Source organism: Centruroides vittatus, unplaced genomic scaffold, assembly GCF_030686945.1.
Source record: "Centruroides vittatus isolate TY-2023 unplaced genomic scaffold, ASM3068694v2 contig_2787, whole genome shotgun sequence".
NCBI lineage: Eukaryota > Metazoa > Arthropoda > Arachnida > Scorpiones > Buthidae > Centruroides > Centruroides vittatus.
In genome coordinates this window covers 1-23216 of record NW_027121767.1, presented here as the reverse complement: position 1 = coordinate 23216, position 23216 = coordinate 1, and the positions used below count along the sequence as shown (strand labels likewise).

The window sequence follows — 23216 nt, the reverse complement described above, 5'->3', positions numbered from 1 at the left end:
TGTTTAATAATGTACGAAATGAATTAATAGAATGTTTAATAGTTCATGTAATGGCGAAAAAACAATGAGCATAATAAATTTCCGTTGGCTGTTTAATAATGTATAAAATGAATTAATGAAATGTTTAATAGTTCATGTAATGGCAAAAAGACAATGAGCATAATAAATTTCCGATGGCTGTTTAATAATGTACGAATGAATTAATGAAATGTTTAATAGTTCATGAATGGCGAAAGGACAATGAGCATAATAAATTTCCGTTAACTGTTTAATAATGTACGAATGAATTAATGGAATGTTTCATAGTTCATGTAATGGCGAAAGGACAATGAGCATAATAAATTTCCGTTAACTGTTTAATAATGTACGAATGAATTAATGGAATGTTTAATAGTTCATGTAATGGCGAAAGGACAATGAGCATAATAAATTTCCGGTGGCTGTTTAATAATGTACGGAATGAATTAATGGAATGTTTAATAGTTCATGTAATGGCGAAAGGACAATGAGCATAATAAATTTCCGTTAGCTGTTTAATAATGTACGAATGAATTAATGGAATGTTTAATAGTTCATATCATGGCGAAAGGACAATGAGCATAACAAATTTCCGGTGGCTGTTTAATAATGTACGGAATGAATTAATGGAATGTTTAATAGTTCATGTAATGGCGAAAGGACAATGAGCATAATAAATTTCCGTTAGCTGTTTAATAATGTACGGAATGAATTAATGGAATGTTTAATAGTTCATGTAATGGCGAAAGGACAATGAGCATAATAAATTTCCGGTGGCTGTTTAATAATGTACGAATGAATTAATGGAATGTTTAATAGTTCATGTAATGGCGAAAGAACAATGAGCATAATAAATTTCCGTTAGACTGTTTAATAATGTACGGAATGAATTAATGGAATGTTTAATAGTTCATGTAATGGCGAAAGGACAATGAGCATAATAAATTTCCGTTAGCTGTTTAATAATGTACGAATGAATTAATGGAATGTTTAATAGTTCATGTAATGGCGAAAGGACAATGAGCATAATAAATTTCCGTTGGCTGTTTAATAATGTACGAATGAATTAATGGAATGTTTAATAGTTCATGTAATGGCGAAAGGACAATGAGCATAATAAATTTCCGTTGGCTGTTTAATAATGTACGGAATGAATTAATGGAATGTTTAATAGTTCATGTAATGGCGAAAGGACAATGAGCATAATAAATTTCCGTTGGCTGTTTAATAATGTACGGAATGAATTAATGGAATGTTTAATAGTTCATGTAATGGCGAAAGGACAATGAGCATAATAAATTTCCGTTGGCTGTTTAATAATGTACGAATGAATTAATGGAATGTTTAATAGTTCATGTAATGGCGAAAGGACAATGAGCATAATAAATTTCCGTTGGCTGTTTAATAATGTACGGAATGAATTAATGGAATGTTTAATAGTTCATGTAATGGCGAAAGAACAATGAGCATAATAAATTTCCGTTGGCTGTTTAATAATGTACGGAATGAATTAATGGAATGTTTAATAGTTCATGTAATGGCGAAAGGACAATGAGCATAATAAATTTCCGTTAGCTGTTTAATAATGTACGGAATGAATTAATGGAATGTTTAATAGTTCATGTAATGGCGAAAGGACAATGAGCATAATAAATTTCCGTTGGCTGTTTAATAATGTACGGAATGAATTAATGGAATGTTTAATAGTTCATGTAATGGCGAAAGGACAATGAGCATAATAAATTTCCGTTGGCTGTTTAATAATGTACGGAATGAATTAATAGAATGTTTAATAGTTCATGTAATGGCGAAAGGACAATGAGCATAATAAATTTCCGTTGGCTGTTTAATAATGTACGGAATGAATTAATGGAATGTTTAATAGTTCATGTAATGGCGAAAGGACAATGAGCATAATAAATTTCCGTTAGCTGTTTAATAATGTACGGAATGAATTAATAGAATGTTTAATAGTTCATGTAATGGCGAAAGGACAATGAGCATAATAAATTTCCGTTGGCTGTTTAATAATGTACGGAATGAATTAATGGAATGTTTAATAGTTCATGTAATGGCGAAAGGACAATGAGCATAATAAATTTCCGTTGGCTGTTTAATAATGTACGGAATGAATTAATGGAATGTTTAATAGTTCATGTAATGGCGAAAGGACAATGAGCATAATAAATTTCCGTTGGCTGTTTAATAATGTAAGAAATGAATTAATGGAATGTTTAATAGTTCATGTAATGGCGAAAGGACAATGAGCATAATAAATTTCCGTTGGCTGTTTAATAATGTACGGAATGAATTAATAGAATGTTTAATAGTTCATGTAATGGCGAAAGGACAATGAGCATAATAAATTTCCGTTAGCTGTTTAATAATGTACGGAATGAATTAATGGAATGTTTAATAGTTCATGTAATGGCGAAAGGACAATGAGCATAATAAATTTCCGTTGGCTGTTTAATAATGTACGGAATGAATTAATGGAATGTTTAATAGTTCATGTAATGGCGAAAGGACAATGAGCATAATAAATTTCCGTTAGCTGTTTAATAATGTACGGAATGAATTAATGGAATGTTTAATAGTTCATGTAATGGCGAAAGGACAATGAGCATAATAAATTTCCGTTAGCTGTTTAATAATGTACGAAATGAATTAATGGAATGTTTAATAGTTCATGTAATGGCGAAAGAACAATGAGCATAATAAATTTCCGTTGGCTGTTTAATAATGTACGGAATGAATTAATGGAATGTTTAATAGTTCATGTAATGGCGAAAGGACAATGAGCATAATAAATTTCCGTTGGCTGTTTAATAATGTACGAATGAATTAATAGAATGTTTAATAGTTCATGTAATGGCGAAAGGACAATGAGCATAATAAATTTCCGTTGGCTGTTTAATAATGTACAGAATGAATTAATGGAATGTTTAATAGTTCATGTAATGGCGAAAGAACAATGAGCATAATAAATTTCCGTTGGCTGTTTAATAATGTACGGAATGAATTAATGGAATGTTTAATAGTTCATGTAATGGCGAAAGGACAATGAGCATAATAAATTTCCGTTAGCTGTTTAATAATGTACGGAATGAATTAATGGAATGTTTAATAGTTCATGTAATGGCGAAAGGACAATGAGCATAATAAATTTCCGTTAGCTGTTTAATAATGTACGGAATGAATTAATGGAATGTTTAATAGTTCATGTAATGGCGAAAGGACAATGAGCATAATAAATTTCCGTTGGCTGTTTAATAATGTACGGAATGAATTAATGGAATGTTTAATAGTTCATGTAATGGCGAAAGGACAATGAGCATAATAAATTTCCGTTGGCTGTTTAATAATGTACGAATGAATTAATAGAATGTTTAATAGTTCATGTAATGGCGAAAAGACAATGAGCATAATAAATTTCCGTTGGCTGTTTAATAATGTACGAAATGAATTAATGAAATGTTTAATAGTTCATGTAATGGCGAAAGGACAATGAGCATAATAAATTTCCGTTGGCTGTTTAATAATGTACGAATGAATTAATGGAATGTTTAATAGTTCATATCATGGCGAAAGGACAATGAGCATAATAAATTTCCGTTGGCTGTTTAATAATGTACGGAATGAATTAATGGAATGTTTAATAGTTCATGTAATGGCGAAAGGACAATGAGCATAATAAATTTCCGTTAGCTGTTTAATAATGTAGGAATGAATTAATGGAATGTTTAATAGTTCATGTAATGGCGAAAGGACAATGAGCATAATAAATTTCCGTTGGCTGTTTAATAATGTACAGAATGAATTAATGGAATGTTTAATAGTTCATGTAATGGCGAAAGGACAATGAGCATAATAAATTTCCGTTGGCTGTTTAATAATGTACGGAATGAATTAATAGAATGTTTAATAGTTCATGTAATGGCGAAAAGACAATGAGCATAATAAATTTCCGTTGGCTGTTTAATAATGTAAGAAATGAATTAATGGAATGTTTAATAGTTCATGTAATGGCGAAAGGACAATGAGCATAATAAATTTCCGTTGGCTGTTTAATAATGTACGGAATGAATTAATGGAATGTTTAATAGTTCATGTAATGGCGAAAGAACAATGAGCATAATAAATTTCCGTTAACTGTTTAATAATGTACGGAATGAATTAATGGAATGTTTAATAGTTCATGTAATGGCGAAAGGACAATGAGCATAATAAATTTCCGTTGGCTGTTTAATAATGTACGGAATGAATTAATGGAATGTTTAATAGTTCATATCATGGCGAAAGGACAATGAGCATAACAAATTTCCGTTGGCTGTTTAATAATGTACGGAATGAATTAATGGAATGTTTAATAGTTCATGTAATGGCGAAAGGACAATGAGCATAATAAATTTCCGTTGGCTGTTTAATAATGTACGGAATGAATTAATAGAATGTTTAATAGTTCATGTAATGGCGAAAGGACAATGAGCATAATAAATTTCCGTTGGCTGTTTAATAATGTACGAAATGAATTAATGAAATGTTTAATAGTTCATGTAATGGCGAAAAGACAATGAGCATAATAAATTTCCGTTGGCTGTTTAATAATGTACGAAATGAATTAATGGAATGTTTAATAGTTCATGTAATGGCGAAAGGACAATGAGCATAATAAATTTCCGTTAGCTGTTTAATAATGTACGGAATGAATTAATGGAATGTTTAATAGTTCATGTAATGGCGAAAGGACAATGAGCATAATAAATTTCCGTTAGCTGTTTAATAATGTACGAATGAATTAATGGAATGTTTAATAGTTCATGTAATGGCGAAAGGACAATGAGCATAATAAATTTCCGTTGGCTGTTTAATAATGTAAGAAATGAATTAATGGAATGTTTAATAGTTCATGTAATGGCGAAAGGACAATGAGCATAATAAATTTCCGTTGGCTGTTTAATAATGTACGGAATGAATTAATGGAATGTTTAATAGTTCATGTAATGGCGAAAAGACAATGAGCATAATAAATTTCCGTTGGCTGTTTAATAATGTACGAAATGAATTAATAGAATGTTTAATAGTTCATGTAATGGCGAAAGGACAATGAGCATAATAAATTTCCGTTAGCTGTTTAATAATGTACGAATGAATTAATGGAATGTTTAATAGTTCATGTAATGGCGAAAGGACAATGAGCATAATAAATTTCCGTTGGCTGTTTAATAATGTAAGGAATGAATTAATGGAATGTTTAATAGTTCATGTAATGGCGAAAGGACAATGAGCATAATAAATTTCCGTTGGCTGTTTAATAATGTACGGAATGAATTAATGGAATGTTTAATAGTTCATGTAATGGCGAAAGGACAATGAGCATAATAAATTTCCGTTGGCTGTTTAATAATGTACGAAATGAATTAATAGAATGTTTAATAGTTCATGTAATGGCGAAAAACAATGAGCATAATAAATTTCCGTTGGCTGTTTAATAATGTAAGAAATGAATTAATGGAATGTTTAATAGTTCATGTAATGGCGAAAGGACAATGAGCATAATAAATTTCCGTTGGCTGTTTAATAATGTACGGAATGAATTAATGGAATGTTTAATAGTTCATGTAATGGCGAAAGGACAATGAGCATAATAAATTTCCGTTGGCTGTTTAATAATGTACGAAATGAATTAATAAAATGTTTAATAGTTCATGTAATGACGAAAGGACAATGAGCATAATAAATTTCCGGTGGCTGTTTAATAATGTACAGAATGAATTAATGGAATGTTTAATAGTTCATGTAATGGCGAAAGAACAATGAGCATAATAAATTTCCGTTAACTGTTTAATAATGTAGGAATGAATTAATAGAATGTTTAATAGTTCATGTAATGGCGAAAGGACAATGAGCATAATAAATTTCCGTTGGCTGTTTAATAATGTACGGAATGAATTAATAGAATGTTTAATAGTTCATGTAATGACGAAAGGACAATGAGCATAATAAATTTCCGTTGGCTGTTTAATAATGTACGGAATGAATTAATGGAATGTTTAATAGTTCATGTAATGGCTAAGGAATAATGAGAATAATAAATTTTTGTGCCTTATTATATGCAACTTGTCTTCGTTAATTATAAAAGTGTCGTTTTAGTTTAAATTCTATTTTTGAAGGAATGTTCAATACAGGAAAATAGTAAAATTCATTTAGTAAAATTACTTTATTTTTGATGTGCACTTTTATAAACGGGTTTGGATGTACTGTAGAAGCCTTTATAAATTAGTTGCAGCTTAGTATTTTGTTTTAGAATAAATTTATTTTTTTAATTTCGCTGTAGTTTAAAATTTTAATAATTGGATTTGTTTAAGTTGCAAAGTATTTTTAAAATAAAGTAAAAACATGTAATGTAATGTAAGTTTTGGGATTTATTAATTACCATTTACGCGCAGAATTTTGAAGATTTCTTTCGTATATAACATTTTGGTGAATCCTCAATACCGTCAGAATATAACCTTGTAGAGCATGAAAATTAAATGGAAGCTTAGGTTGAATAATCATACGCATGACAATCATACTTATAAAGTATAAATTTAATTTAAACTCTTTGTTGCCGCCTCGAGCGCCACCGTACTTTTTGTGAGAAAAAATGATAATTTAAAAACGTTTGGAGGCGAGAGTTTTTTGTAACGGCCAAGTGCGTCAGCCGTATTGTTTTTTCTTCTTGTGTAACGACCCGCAAACCGCAAGTGTTTTCTTTCATATTTATACAGTCCATTAAAGATCGACAAACACTTTTTTTGATTAAAATTTTATTTGTGTATAGAATAAATTTCAAATGCTAGTTATTTCACTTATAAATATCTATTTTGATGTGAATTATTTTCTTAGCCACGTATGACTGTGACTATCATAACAAATGAATAAAATGAGTACAGTAATGTGTTACGATTATGGAATTTGTTAACATAGAGCGTTATAGAAAACTTTTTATGTTTGGAAGCTAAGAAACCAGGTTCGGATAAAAGCCAGTAAAACGCATAATGATTTAATAAAACTTATACCTAACTATTTCATAATTGATATGTGATGAACCAAATAACCTACAGTGAAGTTTGTATGAGCTGCGTCCTATGACCCTGTTGGACAACGGCTTTCGTTCTCGGTTTGTAACCTTTCAATCCTTGTAAACAAGGACGACGCCAGCCAATGGGTAAGAGGGGGCAAGATGATGTAAATTGATAGAGGATATGAATTGTATGTAGGTAAAATAGAAACGATTCATAAAGTTTTAATCATTTACTATGTACCGGAAAAGAAATATCTCAAATAAAACATTTTCTTTAACTTACAAGAATCCTAAGAAGATTATTTTAATTAAAACTTAGCATTTAAATAACTTTTTCGAATTTCTAGGGGAGGGCAACTGCCCCTCTGCCCCTGCCCCTGGCGACGCCCTTGCTTGTAAATGCCAAGTCAACAACATTTTTGTTTTAGACACTATTAATTTAAGGAATAAATACATTCGATTTGTCGAACTTATTTTTTTGGGAACATACCATTCTTGTGTCGTGGCAGGCAATCCTAGAATTGAATCATAAAGCCGTTTGCAAAGATTGGTACAATTTAGTAGGTGAAAACTTGGGATTAAAAATATCGATTGCTTTTATACTTTCTGCCTATGCATAGTCATTCAGTTTTCTGAAAAATATGAAATTTAGAATACCGGAAGATTTACGAAACCAATTTTTTTATTCACAAATAATGTTCGGTGAAAGGAATGTTTCAACCAGTAAAAATTTCTATTATAAAGTCCGAACCCACTGGAGATATGACACGTGATCACCTCTATCTGCCTACCCCTTTGACTTTCAACCAACAAAATTTAATAGCATCAATGCTCCTAATATACAAACCTTCTTGAATAATTTCGGAAAGTCACAGGAAATATTAAGCTTCGAAGTTTGTGAACAAAATCGTTGACATAATTTTCGTGCTTTACACAATTAAATCACAAGGTCAATTTCATACAATCCGGAATTTTTTCAAAGAAAAAATATTAAGATTAATTGCTTTCGGAAAAGTTAAACACTTACACGAGTAACTTGACTTTTTTATAGCCCCAAAACTTCATTTAAGATCATTATTCAGTGACATTTAAAGACTTATGCTTCATATCTAAATATGCATAGCCGAACTTCGATTTAACGCCTCCATTTTTTTGCATATAAAGTTGGCACAAAATCGAGTGTAGCGCTAAATTTAAGCACTTCGACCAATTAGAATTATAAGTTACTTAGTAACGAATGCTACACAAATTCGAGTTTGAGTTTAGAAGTTTGGTGTTAACAATGACATTTCCAATACAAAATCTTACATATGGTTAGGTTATTAATATAAATAAACGTAATTATTTACATTAATTAAGTAATTACAATTTTATTGTTTTTGCTGCTTCAATTTACATTTTTAATATTAGAAATGTCATTATTCGATTGTCAAAAGCATCAAATATACAGATATAAATTTTTGAATTTGAAAGACACTTTATTAAAAGTTCATAAATATACAAATATAAATAATATAAATAAACAGGTAAAAATATATATAAATTGCTTTTCAATACAGTCCTAAATATGGAATATCTGAAAAATAAAAATTTTCATAAGATAAAGTCTTCTTAAATGTATTATATTTTATCCAATAGTTTAAAACTAACCATCGTCGTTTGGTTGGGTTATGGATCCTTGTTGATTCGATGACTGAGATAAATAACCGAATTGTTGTCCATAAGGTTGAGATATATAACCCTGTTGCTGCATGATAGGTTGAGATGTGACTTCAGATTGAACTCTACTCACACACGACTGCAATTTTTATTTTTTATTTCAGAATTATAAATTGGCACAAAATTGCATCAACATTAGAGGACGGAAATATGTTAGATTCATGGTTACATACCTCAAAAATTCGAGGAAGAGAGAAATCTCGATCCTTTTTCAGTTTGTATGCCAGACAGCACCGAAACATGAAATCCTCCTAAGACATATTTTTAATTATAATTGGAAATTACATGTTATATCATCCTATGTATATGACAATTAAAATACCTTTTCGTTTGCTTCTTTGCAGATAAATTTGGACGTTTCTTTGCTATTGCTAACGTGTCTTCGCAGAGGTCTGGCACAACTTTCAAAATGACTGAAGAGCTGAAAGTGTAAATGAATTATTTTCGATCGATTGGTCTCGTGCAAATTTCTGTTAATTTTATAATTTTTCCAATAGGTTTTACCTTTGATTTTCCACTTTCTGCCATACACTTTTTTATAGCGTCGTGGTCTTTTGTAGCTACACGAAAAGTATTCAAAATATTTTAAAATGTTAATTGTTTACACATCGTATTACTCTACGAATTTACGTTTTTTATACATTAGAAATATGTGCATAAAATATTTAAATTTTTAAAAAATCACGTAAAATAAAATTTATTAAACTTTTGAACATTTTAGGATTTTAAACAGTAAAAGTTAAACTTACCACAATATTTATCGACAATGTCGAATGCATCCAGACTTCTTCCCTCTTTTGCTAATACAAAAAGAGCCAATACAATGAGTAGAAACTTCATTTTCTATCGCAGTTTACGATTGTTGACGATTGATAGTAGATGAAATTATCGTAAATTTATATAGATCTGAAACTGTGTGGGAAGGAATTTCGCCTACAATCTCAATCGCAACACTTGAAGTCACCGGTATTGATGCAACAGTAATAACCTATTTTTAAATTAGTTATTGTAAAAGTAAATTATATTAGATATAATGAATAGGTAACTTTTTCTTTCTAAGTAACTTTTAGATAGTACTAGCTTTATTCTACTCAAATATTTCATCTCCCTGAGTGACGCATGTTAATGTAGCATTATTATATTAGTTATGTTTGCAGACCAAAATCTTAACAGAGAAATTTTATTGAAATTCTCGTTTAACGAAATCTCTGAACCTGTCATTTATCTATTGAGAGTTTTATTATTTATTTATTTATTACTATTAAACTAAATATAATGGGAATAGATACTTATATATTGCATAAAAATTTTTTATTCTCATTAATTTGTATGATTTTGCTGTGTAAACAAAAAACGACACCGCATTTTAAAACCTTGAACCTACACACAATTAGTGTTTTAAACATTTGCAAAATATATAATTTAAAGGAATTTCCCTTTCACTTTTTGAACTCTATACGTAACGTTATAAAATATATCGTATGCTTTATATAGAATAGCCTATATCCTGTATTGCACTTGATCTGATTTCCTTGACCTGTCTCAGCAGAATATGAAATTATTATTTTTTGTTTTTTATAATAATGTTATCAATCACAGTTTATATCAATAAAATTTTACAGTAATTAATTAATATTTATTCTTAATTAATAACCCTGAGCAGTTTTAATTATGTTATAAATTAAATATTAATTTAATGGACGAATTTAATGAACGAATATTTCATTGTTTTTATATGGTGTATTTTATAAATTGTTTTTATAATATGGTAAAACAACGATTTATAAATTTTGTAGTTTTTTAAAGAAATTAATCGGCGAGTTTCCTTTAAATTTATAATTTTAATTAATTTTCTCTTTTCCTTACTCGAAATTCCGTTATCTATCAGTAAGATTATTTTGGATATTCATTAAGTGAATATACTGTATTACGCTTCATGTCATTAACTATAACCTTATTATACGTATGTTGGTATGATCTTGTGCAGTGAATCCTGTTCGTTGATCCATTATAACTAGTATGAGGTTTCTTTGCACTTAAAATTTGAAAAACATATGTGGTAATATGCTCCTAGGACAAGTAAAATATGCAAAGTAATATGCGACCTTTTCATTCCGATTCTTTTAAACAACACTGAATACAAAGATTAGGCTTGTACAGTGGGTGATCGGTTAACGAACATAATCCGTTCCAAGGCTTTGTCGCTATCCGAATTGCTCGTTAACCGATTATCGATTTACCTAGTTTTTATGGGAATTTGATTAATTTGTTCTGGAGGCTCCAAAAATAAAAACATATATATACTTTCTTACTACGTTTATTTATATGTAAAAATAAAAATACATATATACACAATCTTGCATTTTTATTAGTCATGTTTTTTCCGTTTGTAGGGGTTAAAAAATCTGTAATGTCGAAGCCTATTAACCTCAACCTGATTTGGATGCCATTCTTCTAAGATCGTTGTTCTGACATCCTCCCACTTCTTCAAAAGATCTCTAATAGCAGATATCGGTATTAATCGTCTTTTTCAGAGGAAACATTTCTCGCCGAGATTTTTGGTGTTCTTCATTCAAGAGTTCTTGGTGTTCTGTCGTCAGATCAGTTTCGGGTTTCATTATGAGCTCTTCAATGCTCTTTATTTCTCAGATGTAATTTTTGTTACTTTTTTAGCTGCTTGAGTCTTCTTGATTATACTGTATTTTTCTTAGATAAGATTGAACTGCAGCCTTCTGTAGACCAGTTCAAATCATACTGCCCAGCGACATCAGACATCTGCCCACTCTCTACCTTTGCTATTATACTCTTACCTTCGCGATAATAAAATCCGACGCAAAACTTAACGAGTGCCCGCCCGACAGGCTCGCGAATACTATAAAAGAATTGTTTTTGTCAGAAAAATAAAAGGCTGGAATTACAAGGGAGAGTTTCAAAGTTCGGAGGAATACTATTCGATCAGTAGGGGAAGGGAGAGCAAGATGGAAGGGGTGGCAAGATGGAAACTACTTACCCACCCGGACCCGCGCGACGAAGCATCCGAATCTCTATGCACACAGAGACACCCGGATATCTTGTATTTATGAACGGCGATTCAGACCAGTTGGTGCCACCAATTGACGTGTGCAAGTATTTCTTATTTCGCAGCAGATTATTACGCAATCATTGGACTTTTGTAGTGTTATTATTTATACCTACAAGCAGTGCCGTAATTAAGGCGGTGCCAGCGGTGCCTAGGCACAGGGCGCAGACCCTGGGGGAGCGTAGAAATGACCGGGACCAAGTTTTATATCGTAGTTTTGGGGCGTCGTTACAGAAGCTCGCACCGGGCGCATAAAAAACTAGTTACGACGCTGCCTACAAGGTAAGTATTACTATTTTGTTTTTATACAAAGTACCTATTAGGGATAGATTGCATGAATTGATATTTAAAGAGGAAAAAACTTCAGGATTTTTAAAGCTTTGATATTATTATTGACAATCGGCATGTGGGCAAGATGGAAAATTGCATTTCAGGGCAAGATGGAATAGTTTCCATGTTGCCCGCGCGCAATTATTTTGATTTCTGTTTTCAATTTATCTAACTAATTGAGGATGTAATTATTTTTAGATGGTGAATCAAGTATATAAGAAAGAGCAACAGACGTTCTTGGACTGAAGAAACGATGCAGATGGCGATGGATAAAGGTTTTGTGTATTATGTGGAGAACTATATGTGGAACCGCCCACAGAGGACTGGGTACAGTGTCTAGTGTGTTGTGGTTGGGTACATGAACTATGTACAGACACAAAAGATGGATGTTTTTTACGTGTCAATTGTAAAATGTAGGGATATCCTATGTATTCCATCTTGCCTTTCAGGGTGAAAGCAAGATGAAATTTTTGAAGTTTTTACTTCATGATTCCTAACAGATTTTATACTTAATATTAATTATTTTTAATTACACAATTTTTTAACCATCTAAGATCTCTGTCGAGACTGATTAAAATAAAAGCTTTATATTATGTTGTTTTATGTTTTTTATACATCTTAAAGTTAAACCTTTCAACCTGCCCTCCCTTCCCCTATATACGGGGTTGAGCGTCGATGTCGAAGTCTCCCGCGCTCCGAAAGGTTTCGAATCGTTGCCCGTAGACAAGGGAAGACCAATCGGTACTCGTTATTTATGTTGCGTCTTCTTGTAGTTTGTTTTGTGAGGTGTTCGTTATCCGAACATAAAAATCTTTCAGGAAAGTGTTCGTTATCCGATTTTTTCGTTAACCGATATATTGATTCGAAACCACTAGGCTCTGCTGAAACAGTGCGAAACCAAAAATTGTTCCATATGTTTGGGAGTAATGTTGATTGATTTCAATCCGGAGTGATTAGTTATGAGTTAGGTGAGTAGCAACACGAATATGACAGGAGTGTCATGTGTCACGAACTCGTCAGTGAATGATCTCACCAGGCGAGTTTGTACCACGTGATAGTCTCAACTCGTTCGTATTTCTACTCGCATAACTCGAGAGTCGGCACCCAGAATGAGTTTATACTGAAAGATCTTTCGACATCGCGACATGTTGCAGGTGCATACATAAAGTTAGCTGCATTTTCTAATTTAATCTCTACTGCAAAAGAAACTTGCAATTCGTTTCCTATCTTAAGTAAAACGTCAGATCAGCTATTTTTTTCAAGCAACGATTTGAATTTTTCTCGGATATTCTGTCGATTTGTGCAATGAGTCGAGATAGCGAATCTTGAACATTTCTTATTACTTGCAATGTTTCTGTGAGGAAATTTAACTGTTTCCACTTTTTTGATACTCGGGACTACAATATAAAAATGATCCGAGATGTATGCCAACTACTGAAGTACAGTACTTCCCTATTTTCAAAAGCATCCTGATAATCGGCATTGCAGCTGAACAAATCTCTGTCAAGACTTTGAATCTTTTCTTTCAAGTGAGTCTGATATATAAAGATTAAATATATTAAGGTGAAATGCTTTCGCACTGCCATAATATAACTACTACTACTACTACTATAAAAGTTTAGAAGGCCGTACCTATGGCTTAGCCTTAGAAGAGAAGTGAGAAGAGGAAGAGGGGGGGGAAGATGGGGCAAGGATGATAGAAAAGTGTGAAGAGAGGGCCGTGAGCGGTAAGTACCGGGCAGAGATAAGAATGCCAAGATAAGCTTTTACAAAACTTGGGCCTAGGCCCACAGAGAACAGTGTGGGTGCTCCAAATTGGAGGTGACAGATGAAACCCGACAATTACAGTACACTTAACTAAAACAAGAACAAAATGCTCCTTCGAAGGAGAGGTAGCACACAAACACCAACTCGGAGTGGACGAAAAACACCACGAAGCAAACGCCGTTACATGGAATTCCGAGTAAAGCACAGGTGGCAGATGAACATAAACTGACGAACCACTGTCTTGGGGGACCCTGAGTACCATGTAGGACTTACTACTGGTTCAGGGGTACAAGAAAGGTCGCGTGATGGACATTCCCCAGATGAGAACATAACATCCCCAATGTGGGGGAACAGAGCCCGATAGTGAAGAGGCGCCCGACAGAACACTCGGTCCCGATAAACCGAACACAATGAGATAGCCTTTAAAAAGCCGAACGTGGGTGCAAAGACGAACACCCGGTGAGAGCCCCAGGGCTCGACATAACGCCATAATATAACTATGACTAGAATACTGTTAAATATCTAAATTAATTATTTGTTACTAATAGAAATGAATAGTTAATATTATAATTGTCGGTATATATTTGGCGTAAAAGTTATGGTGATTGGTACTAATCTTAATCTCAATAAATGTAAAGCAACATAAAGAAAATGTACACACACCATTCTGATACAAACGAAGTTTGGCATCACCTTTTACTTGTTACAAATACCTGGACCTGAGTCTTCAGAGGGAGAACTAAAGTTTCCCTGGGTTCTCAGAAATCTAGTGATTCATAGTCATTCCTAATCCTACGAAATTAACGTTATAATTTTCTGACAGCAAATAAAATCTTTAAGACTGCTTTTTATTATTAAAGTAGAATTCTACGTATTTCATTTCTTAAAAAAAATTAATCGATAAAGTCCCATTACGATCTCTCGATGGTCCTGCCTGCAATCAAATTCTCAACAGATAAATGTAGGTCAACGTTAATTCAGTTTTAACTTCCAAAATATTACAAACAAAAATTTTGACAGAAAAATCCGGTACAAACGAAAAACAATCGAATGGCATAAAATTTTAGTTGAACAAACACTTGCAAGAGCCAACTTCACGAGTGTCTACTAATAATGTCGCATTAAGTAAATACATGAAGTTTTTTAACCTGATAATAAGAGCAACAATTCCCTCTTCAATTACAAACTCGGTGTCATCAGCAAAATCTGAGATAATTTATAGCCAAGTGAAAATTCATATGTTTATTTCATTACTTTAACGGATAAAATTACAATAAAATAAAGAAATATACACATTTTCGTCAATCAAAAGGCAACGAAGTTGTTCCCAGTATGTTAATGGAACTGTTGACAAAGCTGCTATGAGCAGTGTCGTAGCTAATCATTGACACCCAAAGCAAGATTCTGATTTCGCGCCCTAAAAATCGAGATATATTGAAGACTCGCTTTACTGACTGCGCCCTCCGGGATTTGAGCTCTGGTGAATATCCCTTTTCCCAGCCCTAACTACGTTGCAGGCTAAAAAGCTGAATGTTTAAGTGATTTGAATAAGTGATACCCCTAAAATGATGGTAGATATACCCTACGATTACATGACACAACGTCACCGATGATTCCTGATGATTACAGATAATAGAAACAGAAATTAGACTCGTGCCGAATCAGTCGAATCTTTGATATATTTAATAGATTCAAAGCAATAATATAGTTTCAAAGTTGAAAACCGAAAATATTTTTTTCATTTCAACCAAGATAGTCTCTCATTCAATGGAAAGTATAATACATGTAAATCAAATTTATGCTTTGAATATGATTTACATGATTCTTATGAAAGAAAATAAAATTGCACATCTGCTAGCAGTAAACTTTAAGAATAAATTTTAAGTAGCGAAATTCATGTTTACTTTAAAAAATGAAGACTGTATATTCATTTTTTTTATCTAAAATACTTGATCTAAAATAACTTACTTTTACAATAACTAATTTAAAAATAGGTTATTACTGTTGCATCAATACCGGTGACTTCAAGTGTTGCGATTGAGATTGTAGGCGAAATTCCTTCCCACACAGTTTCAGATCTATATAAATTTACGATAATTTCATCTACTATCAATCGTCAACAATCGTAAACTGCGATAGAAAATGAAGTTTCTACTCATTGTATTGGCTCTTTTTGTATTAGCAAAAGAGGGAAGAAGTCTGGATGCATTCGACATTGTCGATAAATATTGTGGTAAGTTTAACTTTTACTGTTTAAAATCCTAAAATGTTCAAAAGTTTAATAAATTTTATTTTACGTGATTTTTTAAAAATTTAAATATTTTATGCACATATTTCTAATGTATAAAAAACGTAAATTCGTAGAGTAATACGATGTGTAAACAATTAACATTTTAAAATATTTTGAATACTTTTCGTGTAGCTACAAAAGACCACGACGCTATAAAAAAGTGTATGGCAGAAAGTGGAAAATCAAAGGTAAAACCTATTGGAAAAATTATAAAATTAACAGAAATTTGCACGAGACCAATCGATCGAAAATAATTCATTTACACTTTCAGCTCTTCAGTCATTTTGAAAGTTGTGCCAGACCTCTGCGAAGACACGTTAGCAATAGCAAAGAAACGTCCAAATTTATCTGCAAAGAAGCAAACGAAAAGGTATTTTAATTGTCATATACATAGGATGATATAACATGTAATTTCCAATTATAATTAAAAATATGTCTTAGGAGGATTTCATGTTTCGGTGCTGTCTGGCATACAAACTGAAAAAGGATCGAGATTTCTCTCTTCCTCGAATTTTTGAGGTATGTAACCATGAATCTAACATATTTCCGTCCTCTAATGTTGATGCAATTTTGTGCCAATTTATAATTCTGAAATAAAAAATAAAAATTGCAGTCGTGTGTGAGTAGAGTTCAATCTGAAGTCACATCTCAACCTATCATGCAGCAACAGGGTTATATATCTCAACCTTATGGACAACAATTCGGTTATTTATCTCAGTCATCGAATCAACAAGGATCCATAACCCAACCAAACGACGATGGTTAGTTTTAAACTATTGGATAAAATATAATACATTTAAGAAGACTTTATCTTATGAAAATTTTTATTTTTCAGATATTCCATATTTAGGACTGTATTGAAAAGCAATTTATATATATTTTTACCTGTTTATTTATATTATTTATATTTGTATATTTATGAACTTTTAATAAAGTGTCTTTCAAATTCAAAAATTTATATCTGTATATTTGATGCTTTTGACAATCGAATAATGACATTTCTAATATTAAAAATGTAAATTGAAGCAGCAAAAACAATAAAATTGTAATTACTTAATTAATGTAAATAATTACGTTTATTTATATTAATAACCTAACCATATGTAAGATTTTGTATTGGAAATGTCATTGTTAACACCAAACTTCTAAACTCAAACTCGAATTTGTGTAGCATTCGTTACTAAGTAACTTATAATTCTAATTGGTCGAAGTGCTTAAATTTAGCGCTACACTCGATTTTGTGCCAACTTTATATGCAAAAAAATGGAGGCGTTAAATCGAAGTTCGGCTATGCATATTTAGATATGAAGCATAAGTCTTTAAATGTCACTGAATAATGATCTTAAATGAAGTTTTGGGGCTATAAAAAAGTCAAGTTACTCGTGTAAGTGTTTAACTTTTCCGAAAGCAATTAATCTTAATATTTTTTCTTTGAAAAAATTCCGGATTGTATGAAATTGACCTTGTGATTTAATTGTGTAAAGCACGAAAATTATGTCAACGATTTTGTTCACAAACTTCGAAGCTTAATATTTCCTGTGACTTTCCGAAATTATTCAGGAAGGTTTGTATATTAGGAGCATTGATGCTATTAAATTTTGTTGGTTGAAAGTCAAAGGGGTAGGCAGATAGAGGTGATCACGTGTCATATCTCCAGTGGGTTCGGACTTTATAATAGAAATTTTTACTGGTTGAAAGACAAAAAATAAAAAAGTTGTTATACTTTTTTTCCAGCGATCCCGTGATGATAGGGAGTCACGTCGCTCTGTCCGCTAGATCGGCCTCGCTATCGTGATCGGGTGTCGCGTCGCTTGCCGTTAAAATTGTCTTTAGTAGACGTTTCCCCCCTTTTTTACTTTGTTCAAGAACTACCGTGAGTCAATAACTAGTGACGTTTAGCCCATGGCGGCCTGCCGGCAGCTCCCCTCCGGGTGGTCGGTCGAGAGCACGAACAGTGCGAACGGCTGCCATGTTCGCTGCCATAAGTAACATTAACCGAAATGGCAATCGCGCGATGATCGGAAGTCGCGTCGCTCTCTCCGCTCTCGTATCGCATGTTTAACCCTACTGGAAATGACCGTAGACCGACGTCATGATTTGCAGAGTTTACCGCAAGATGGCAGTACTGGCAACTATGGTGCCGTCTTCATGAGAGCATTAAAAAAGTATGGTAACTTAAAAAGTATAATAACTTTTTTATTTTTCGTCTCTGATCCAAAAGTAGGGTATCGTTGAACTCGTCTCGGTCTCCTGAGTTCAGATATGTACCCAAAGACCCGAAATTCCATAGGTGGTAATCTATAGTATACCCATGTAAATAAAACAAATTCTTATTAAATACCTCAAAAGTTATATTTTTTGTAACTAGAGATGCACGTGTTTTCAGTACACTCTACCGTCATTTCGACGCCATGTTTAAATGAAAATGAGAAAGCATGCAGCGTGTCCTAGTTGATACTAAATTTAAATTTCTTTACGTCGATTTTTTACCAACTATTTTAAACATAATGTACACTCTCTTAATGCAGATTAATTAGAAATGCTAGCATCGGGCCACATAATGAATAATGATGTTTCTGTTTCTGTTTCTGTTTCCAACATGGCGTCGAAAAGATGGTAGAAATAGTTAACCGAAAAACCATAAAAATAAAGTTGGATAACAAGAATTATTGCCATAAGAATCCTTATTAGTAAGTGTGAATAAATTAGAAATCGTTTTTGTGTATAATTTTATAATACAATAATTAAATATCGCAACTGCTACAATAAAGTAAACAAGCTACCAACCTAATTCTCCAGCAGGCGTTAATTTCAAATATAAAAATGTAAACATCACACAGCGCCCTCTTATGGTGAAAAACAGTTCTATTTTAATTAAAAATATTATTGAAATACATATATAACACTGCTGTTAGCAAGAAAACGGTGCATAGGAAAGGCATATAATAATTAAAATACCTGAATTCTGATTAAAATATGAAAAATTTTACTAATTTATACAACATTTTCTACGATTTCAATAAGCGCAATCATCGTATAACACGTTCCTGATGGAAAACGAACAAGAAGCTTGAACCCCGAGGTGTGTTCACTCGAGCAAAACGATCTGTCTAAAATGAGGCTTGAACCCACGCCCTCACACGAGGACCAGAGCTTAAGTCTGGCGCCTTAAACCACTCGGCTATTCCGACACGACCAATCAACTTTTGAAACGCCCCTATATCAAGTCGAAAAGCAATCATAATCGGTTTCATCACTCTCCTTTTCGATTGAATTATTTTAAATCCCTGCAAAGGTGCGACATCGTCAGAGTAGAGGAACAACGCCTAGCGAGAGAGCGAACACGCGTAATAAATGTTAAGCAACAAAGAGTGAGTTCCTATGTGCAATCTTCGACGTCACCAGTACGATATTATTAGCGAGATTGAGGCCGAAGTTTTAAACGCGAAAACATTGGACGTTCAGCGCCGCTTTCCCGTTTGCCTAGAAGTTTGGCAATGGCGTTTGGAAAGTCAGTGGAATCATGCTCGACATTCCAAACGCCATTGTCAAACTTCTAGGCTTACATGAAAGCGGCGCTGAACGTCCGACGTACAAGTTTCTCGTTTAAAACTTCGGCCTCAACCTCGCTATTGTTTGATAAACAGCAAAGTAGGAATGACGAAAACTTAAAAGATCAATTTGAGGCCGTGTTTAATTGTCTAAGGCTGTACATATCTCGAAAGATGTATAAAATTAAGGATTGTCCGAAATTGTTTGTTTCTACTCTGTAAAATTCAGAAAAAGTATTACACTTGGAGGAATCAACGAAAAGTTCAGTCGTCCTAAAGAGATAGAATATCTGAGCAATTGATTTTCTAAAACTATGTTTCGTGAAGCACGTGCCTTTTAATTTACATTAATTATTTCTGTTTTATAAATTTCATTCGATAGTCAGTACGTAAGAAATAAAACAAGTGAAAGCAAAACTTAACGTGACATTTTCGCTTAAAAAATCATTCTATTCTATAAATTGTTTTAATTCAGACACAATGAGGAGCAAGAGAATTTTATATTCTAGTTTACTATTCATTCGAAATGAATAGTCGACCGATTAAATTTCGAGAACGGACTCGGTTCAATAAAGGATTTTAAAAAGAATTTGCTACACACCGCCTTAATCAGTAATGAACAGTATCCTAAGGTTGGTATGAGTGCAATGGCTTTTTCGTATAGTAATGGAGGATAAACCATCTTGTAGAACAAGCTTCGAAGCAACAGCGAAATACATAGCTTTACGATCCGGCCGCTAGGAATCGCAGAATTAAAGATGGCGACTACGGTAGGAAAAGGTAATAACGTGATCGTCTCGGCGATCTATTTTAATACCGCGATAGGTAACAACGAGTGCAGCAGAGCCTTTAGATTCAAAGCGCAGTTCTACAAATGCCAGGCAAGGGGTGCAGCGACGTTGTTTTCTTTGTTTCCAAATTCGAAATAGGCAACAGTCTGTTCGTTCTGTCGAGTTTATGGCACAGATGCTGTTATCATGCACCAAGAACTAGCCGACAGTGATATACACATCAGGCCACGGCAGTCTCTAATGCTAATACACAAACATGTGTTTTCAGTTTAGCGACACGATCTCCTGTTTCCTACTAATTATATATTATTTTTATTTTAGTAACAAAAGTTTATTCTTCTCTACGTGAAGCACTTATTATAAATATGTATCTTCGCACTCTAATAGGAGCAAATCACAGTACGCCACGTCGACTGAATAAAAGGGTTTTCCTATGTGAAAATTCGAACCCGCCGGAACCAAAACGCTAATAATAAAATATTTTCTTGTTTGGTTCCCACGGAGAAACCATGAATCATGATGAACAACATTCGAATAAAAGGGCGACGAGAGAGGAAAGGGGGTCGGTTACATAGAGTCCGTCCGATCGACTCGAAGTCGGTTACGTAGGGTCCCTTGGCTAATGCGAGCGCGTCCCGACGTCTAACGAAAAGATACCCGAGGATATCTCAACCCCGTCACAAGACCGATTCGGAATACGAGGTATGACTCCCCAAATTCGTGTAAACTCTCCCTCCACGTATCCGAACTTCGACGACAGTAGCTCGCCCCTATTGTAACTTTCGCTTTAGTCTCAATAAATTGTTGTTGTTTTTAATTCGTTGTTAATGTCAGTTATTCGAGTATCGCCGCCGCCGCCGCTCTATCGTCGGACCCCTCAACTTCCTCCACTCGCATAACGCGTGACGCGTAACGAATCGGAACCGCCATCTAGACGTGGGCAGGTCTCACCGACCTGTTAGCCGAGAGAAAAGAAAGTGTGACTCTGTCCACCTCCCGGCACCCACATCTATAACACTCTTTCACGAGGGTGCTTGCACGTTTTTATATATACAGTATTTATAATAGGCCAAGGTTCACCTTTTTCCAGTAGTGATTTAATACTGTAGAATCTATTATATCAATGACAATACTTTAGTTAAGTGTGTGTCTTTAAACTTAAACTTCAAAATTCAAAACTGAACGCTATTCTGTGAGTTATTTTAAGTTATAACAAATATATTTAATATATAAAAAATGGATTAAAAATGGATATTTATATAAAAAAGGTTAAATACAATGGTTATTATTTGTTTGTTTAATTATTGCGAAGTTAAATAAGAAATAAATAATGCTTCAAATATATTTTTGTGTTATAAATTTTAAATTCGATATCAAAGACTAATTCGGGGTAATAATTGTTATCCGTGTTAGAGTAAAAGAAAACTTTCTACTTACGTAACAGGTTATACTACGCAAAGCGAAGTCGTCAGCAGTAATTTAAAGCTACATAACAGCTATACTACATAAGACAAAGTCGTCAGCTTAAAAGCTACGTAACAGCTACACTACGTAGGTAAAGGCAAAAGAAATATGGTACAGGCAACATCTGGAGAACAAGTAATGACTAACTTCTTAACATAAATCTTAATACTGACATTTTAATATCTTCTAAATAAAGTAACATTTCACCTTCGTATGTATCGAAACTTAAGATGAACTTTGTTCATATGTTGCAATACAGTAAGTAAGAAAGTATACTTTAAATGACTTATAAAAATTTAAACCTTGTATGTATAGATTATATTTTATGATTCTCTACAAATGAAATATAATTCATTACTTTGCTACTTGAATACTATATAGTTCAACCACTCGAACACTTGCACAGTTTTCATCTTTCATTTCTATTCAGTTTAGTTTTACTAGTACATATTATCTGTACAAGTTTCAAGCTCAATAATGCCCCTCCTCATTCAACATGAAATCGCAATTTTTTAAAATCCTAAAATATTTCTACACATGTCTACGTGACAGATAGTAGACTTACACCTCTAATAATCTCCTGCTTATCTCTGCGTGTTTCCCTTTTTCAAATAAACATTCCGCACACTTAAAGGGTAAATTTACACTCGACATACTTTTATACTGTAGTAATTTTCATTTTACCATTTAAAACTATAACACTCTTATATAGTAAATTTAAATAATTTTTTTACATAGTCCAATTTAATAATTCATACAGAAACTTTCATTTAAAAAATTTAGTTTATTAAATACCTTTTTTAAACATTAAAAATTTACAAATTTATTAATTAGTAAAGAATTAATAAAAAAACAATACGAAATAAATTTAACAAATGTTGATAAAATTTAGGATTTTATACATTATAAACAAGATGTAAACTTTAATTTTTAAATACAAACAATAAACAAACAGAAAATAATCTTCTCTGAACAAGGACAACAAAAACAAAATCTAAACTTTGAAGTACGAACGACAATTAACGGACAGAAAATTATCTTCTCTGTCGTGACAAACAAAGAACGGACTTTGAAGTACGAACGACAATTAACGGACAGGAAATTATCTTCTCTGTCGTGACAAACAAAGAACGGACTTTGA

The 23216-nt window shown here is 32.7% G+C and overlaps 2 protein-coding genes and 1 non-coding gene across 3 annotated transcripts; 1 reads left to right on the top strand and 2 right to left on the bottom strand.

Moving 5' to 3' along the window:
* Positions 1–8537: 8537 nt before the first annotated feature.
* Positions 8538–9658, bottom strand: LOC136972091 (uncharacterized). The gene is made up of 6 exons (XM_067266647.1): positions 9553–9658; positions 9308–9363; positions 9126–9224; positions 8977–9054; positions 8735–8882; positions 8538–8660 (listed from the first exon to the last, which is right to left on the bottom strand). Exons 1-6 carry the CDS (start codon positions 9641–9643, stop codon positions 8635–8637), a joined length of 498 nt encoding a protein of 165 aa, XP_067122748.1. The 5' UTR covers positions 9644–9658; the 3' UTR covers positions 8538–8634.
* Positions 9659–16086: 6428 nt separating this feature from the next.
* Positions 16087–17227, top strand: LOC136972090 (uncharacterized). The gene is made up of 6 exons (XM_067266646.1): positions 16087–16212; positions 16402–16457; positions 16541–16639; positions 16711–16788; positions 16883–17030; positions 17105–17227. Exons 1-6 carry the CDS (start codon positions 16122–16124, stop codon positions 17128–17130), a joined length of 498 nt encoding a protein of 165 aa, XP_067122747.1. The 5' UTR covers positions 16087–16121; the 3' UTR covers positions 17131–17227.
* Positions 17228–19376: 2149 nt separating this feature from the next.
* Positions 19377–19460, bottom strand: TRNAL-UAA (transfer RNA leucine (anticodon UAA)). The gene has a single exon. It is a non-coding gene; the product is annotated as a tRNA-Leu (tRNA).
* Between the last annotated feature and the right edge of the window lie 3756 nt (positions 19461–23216).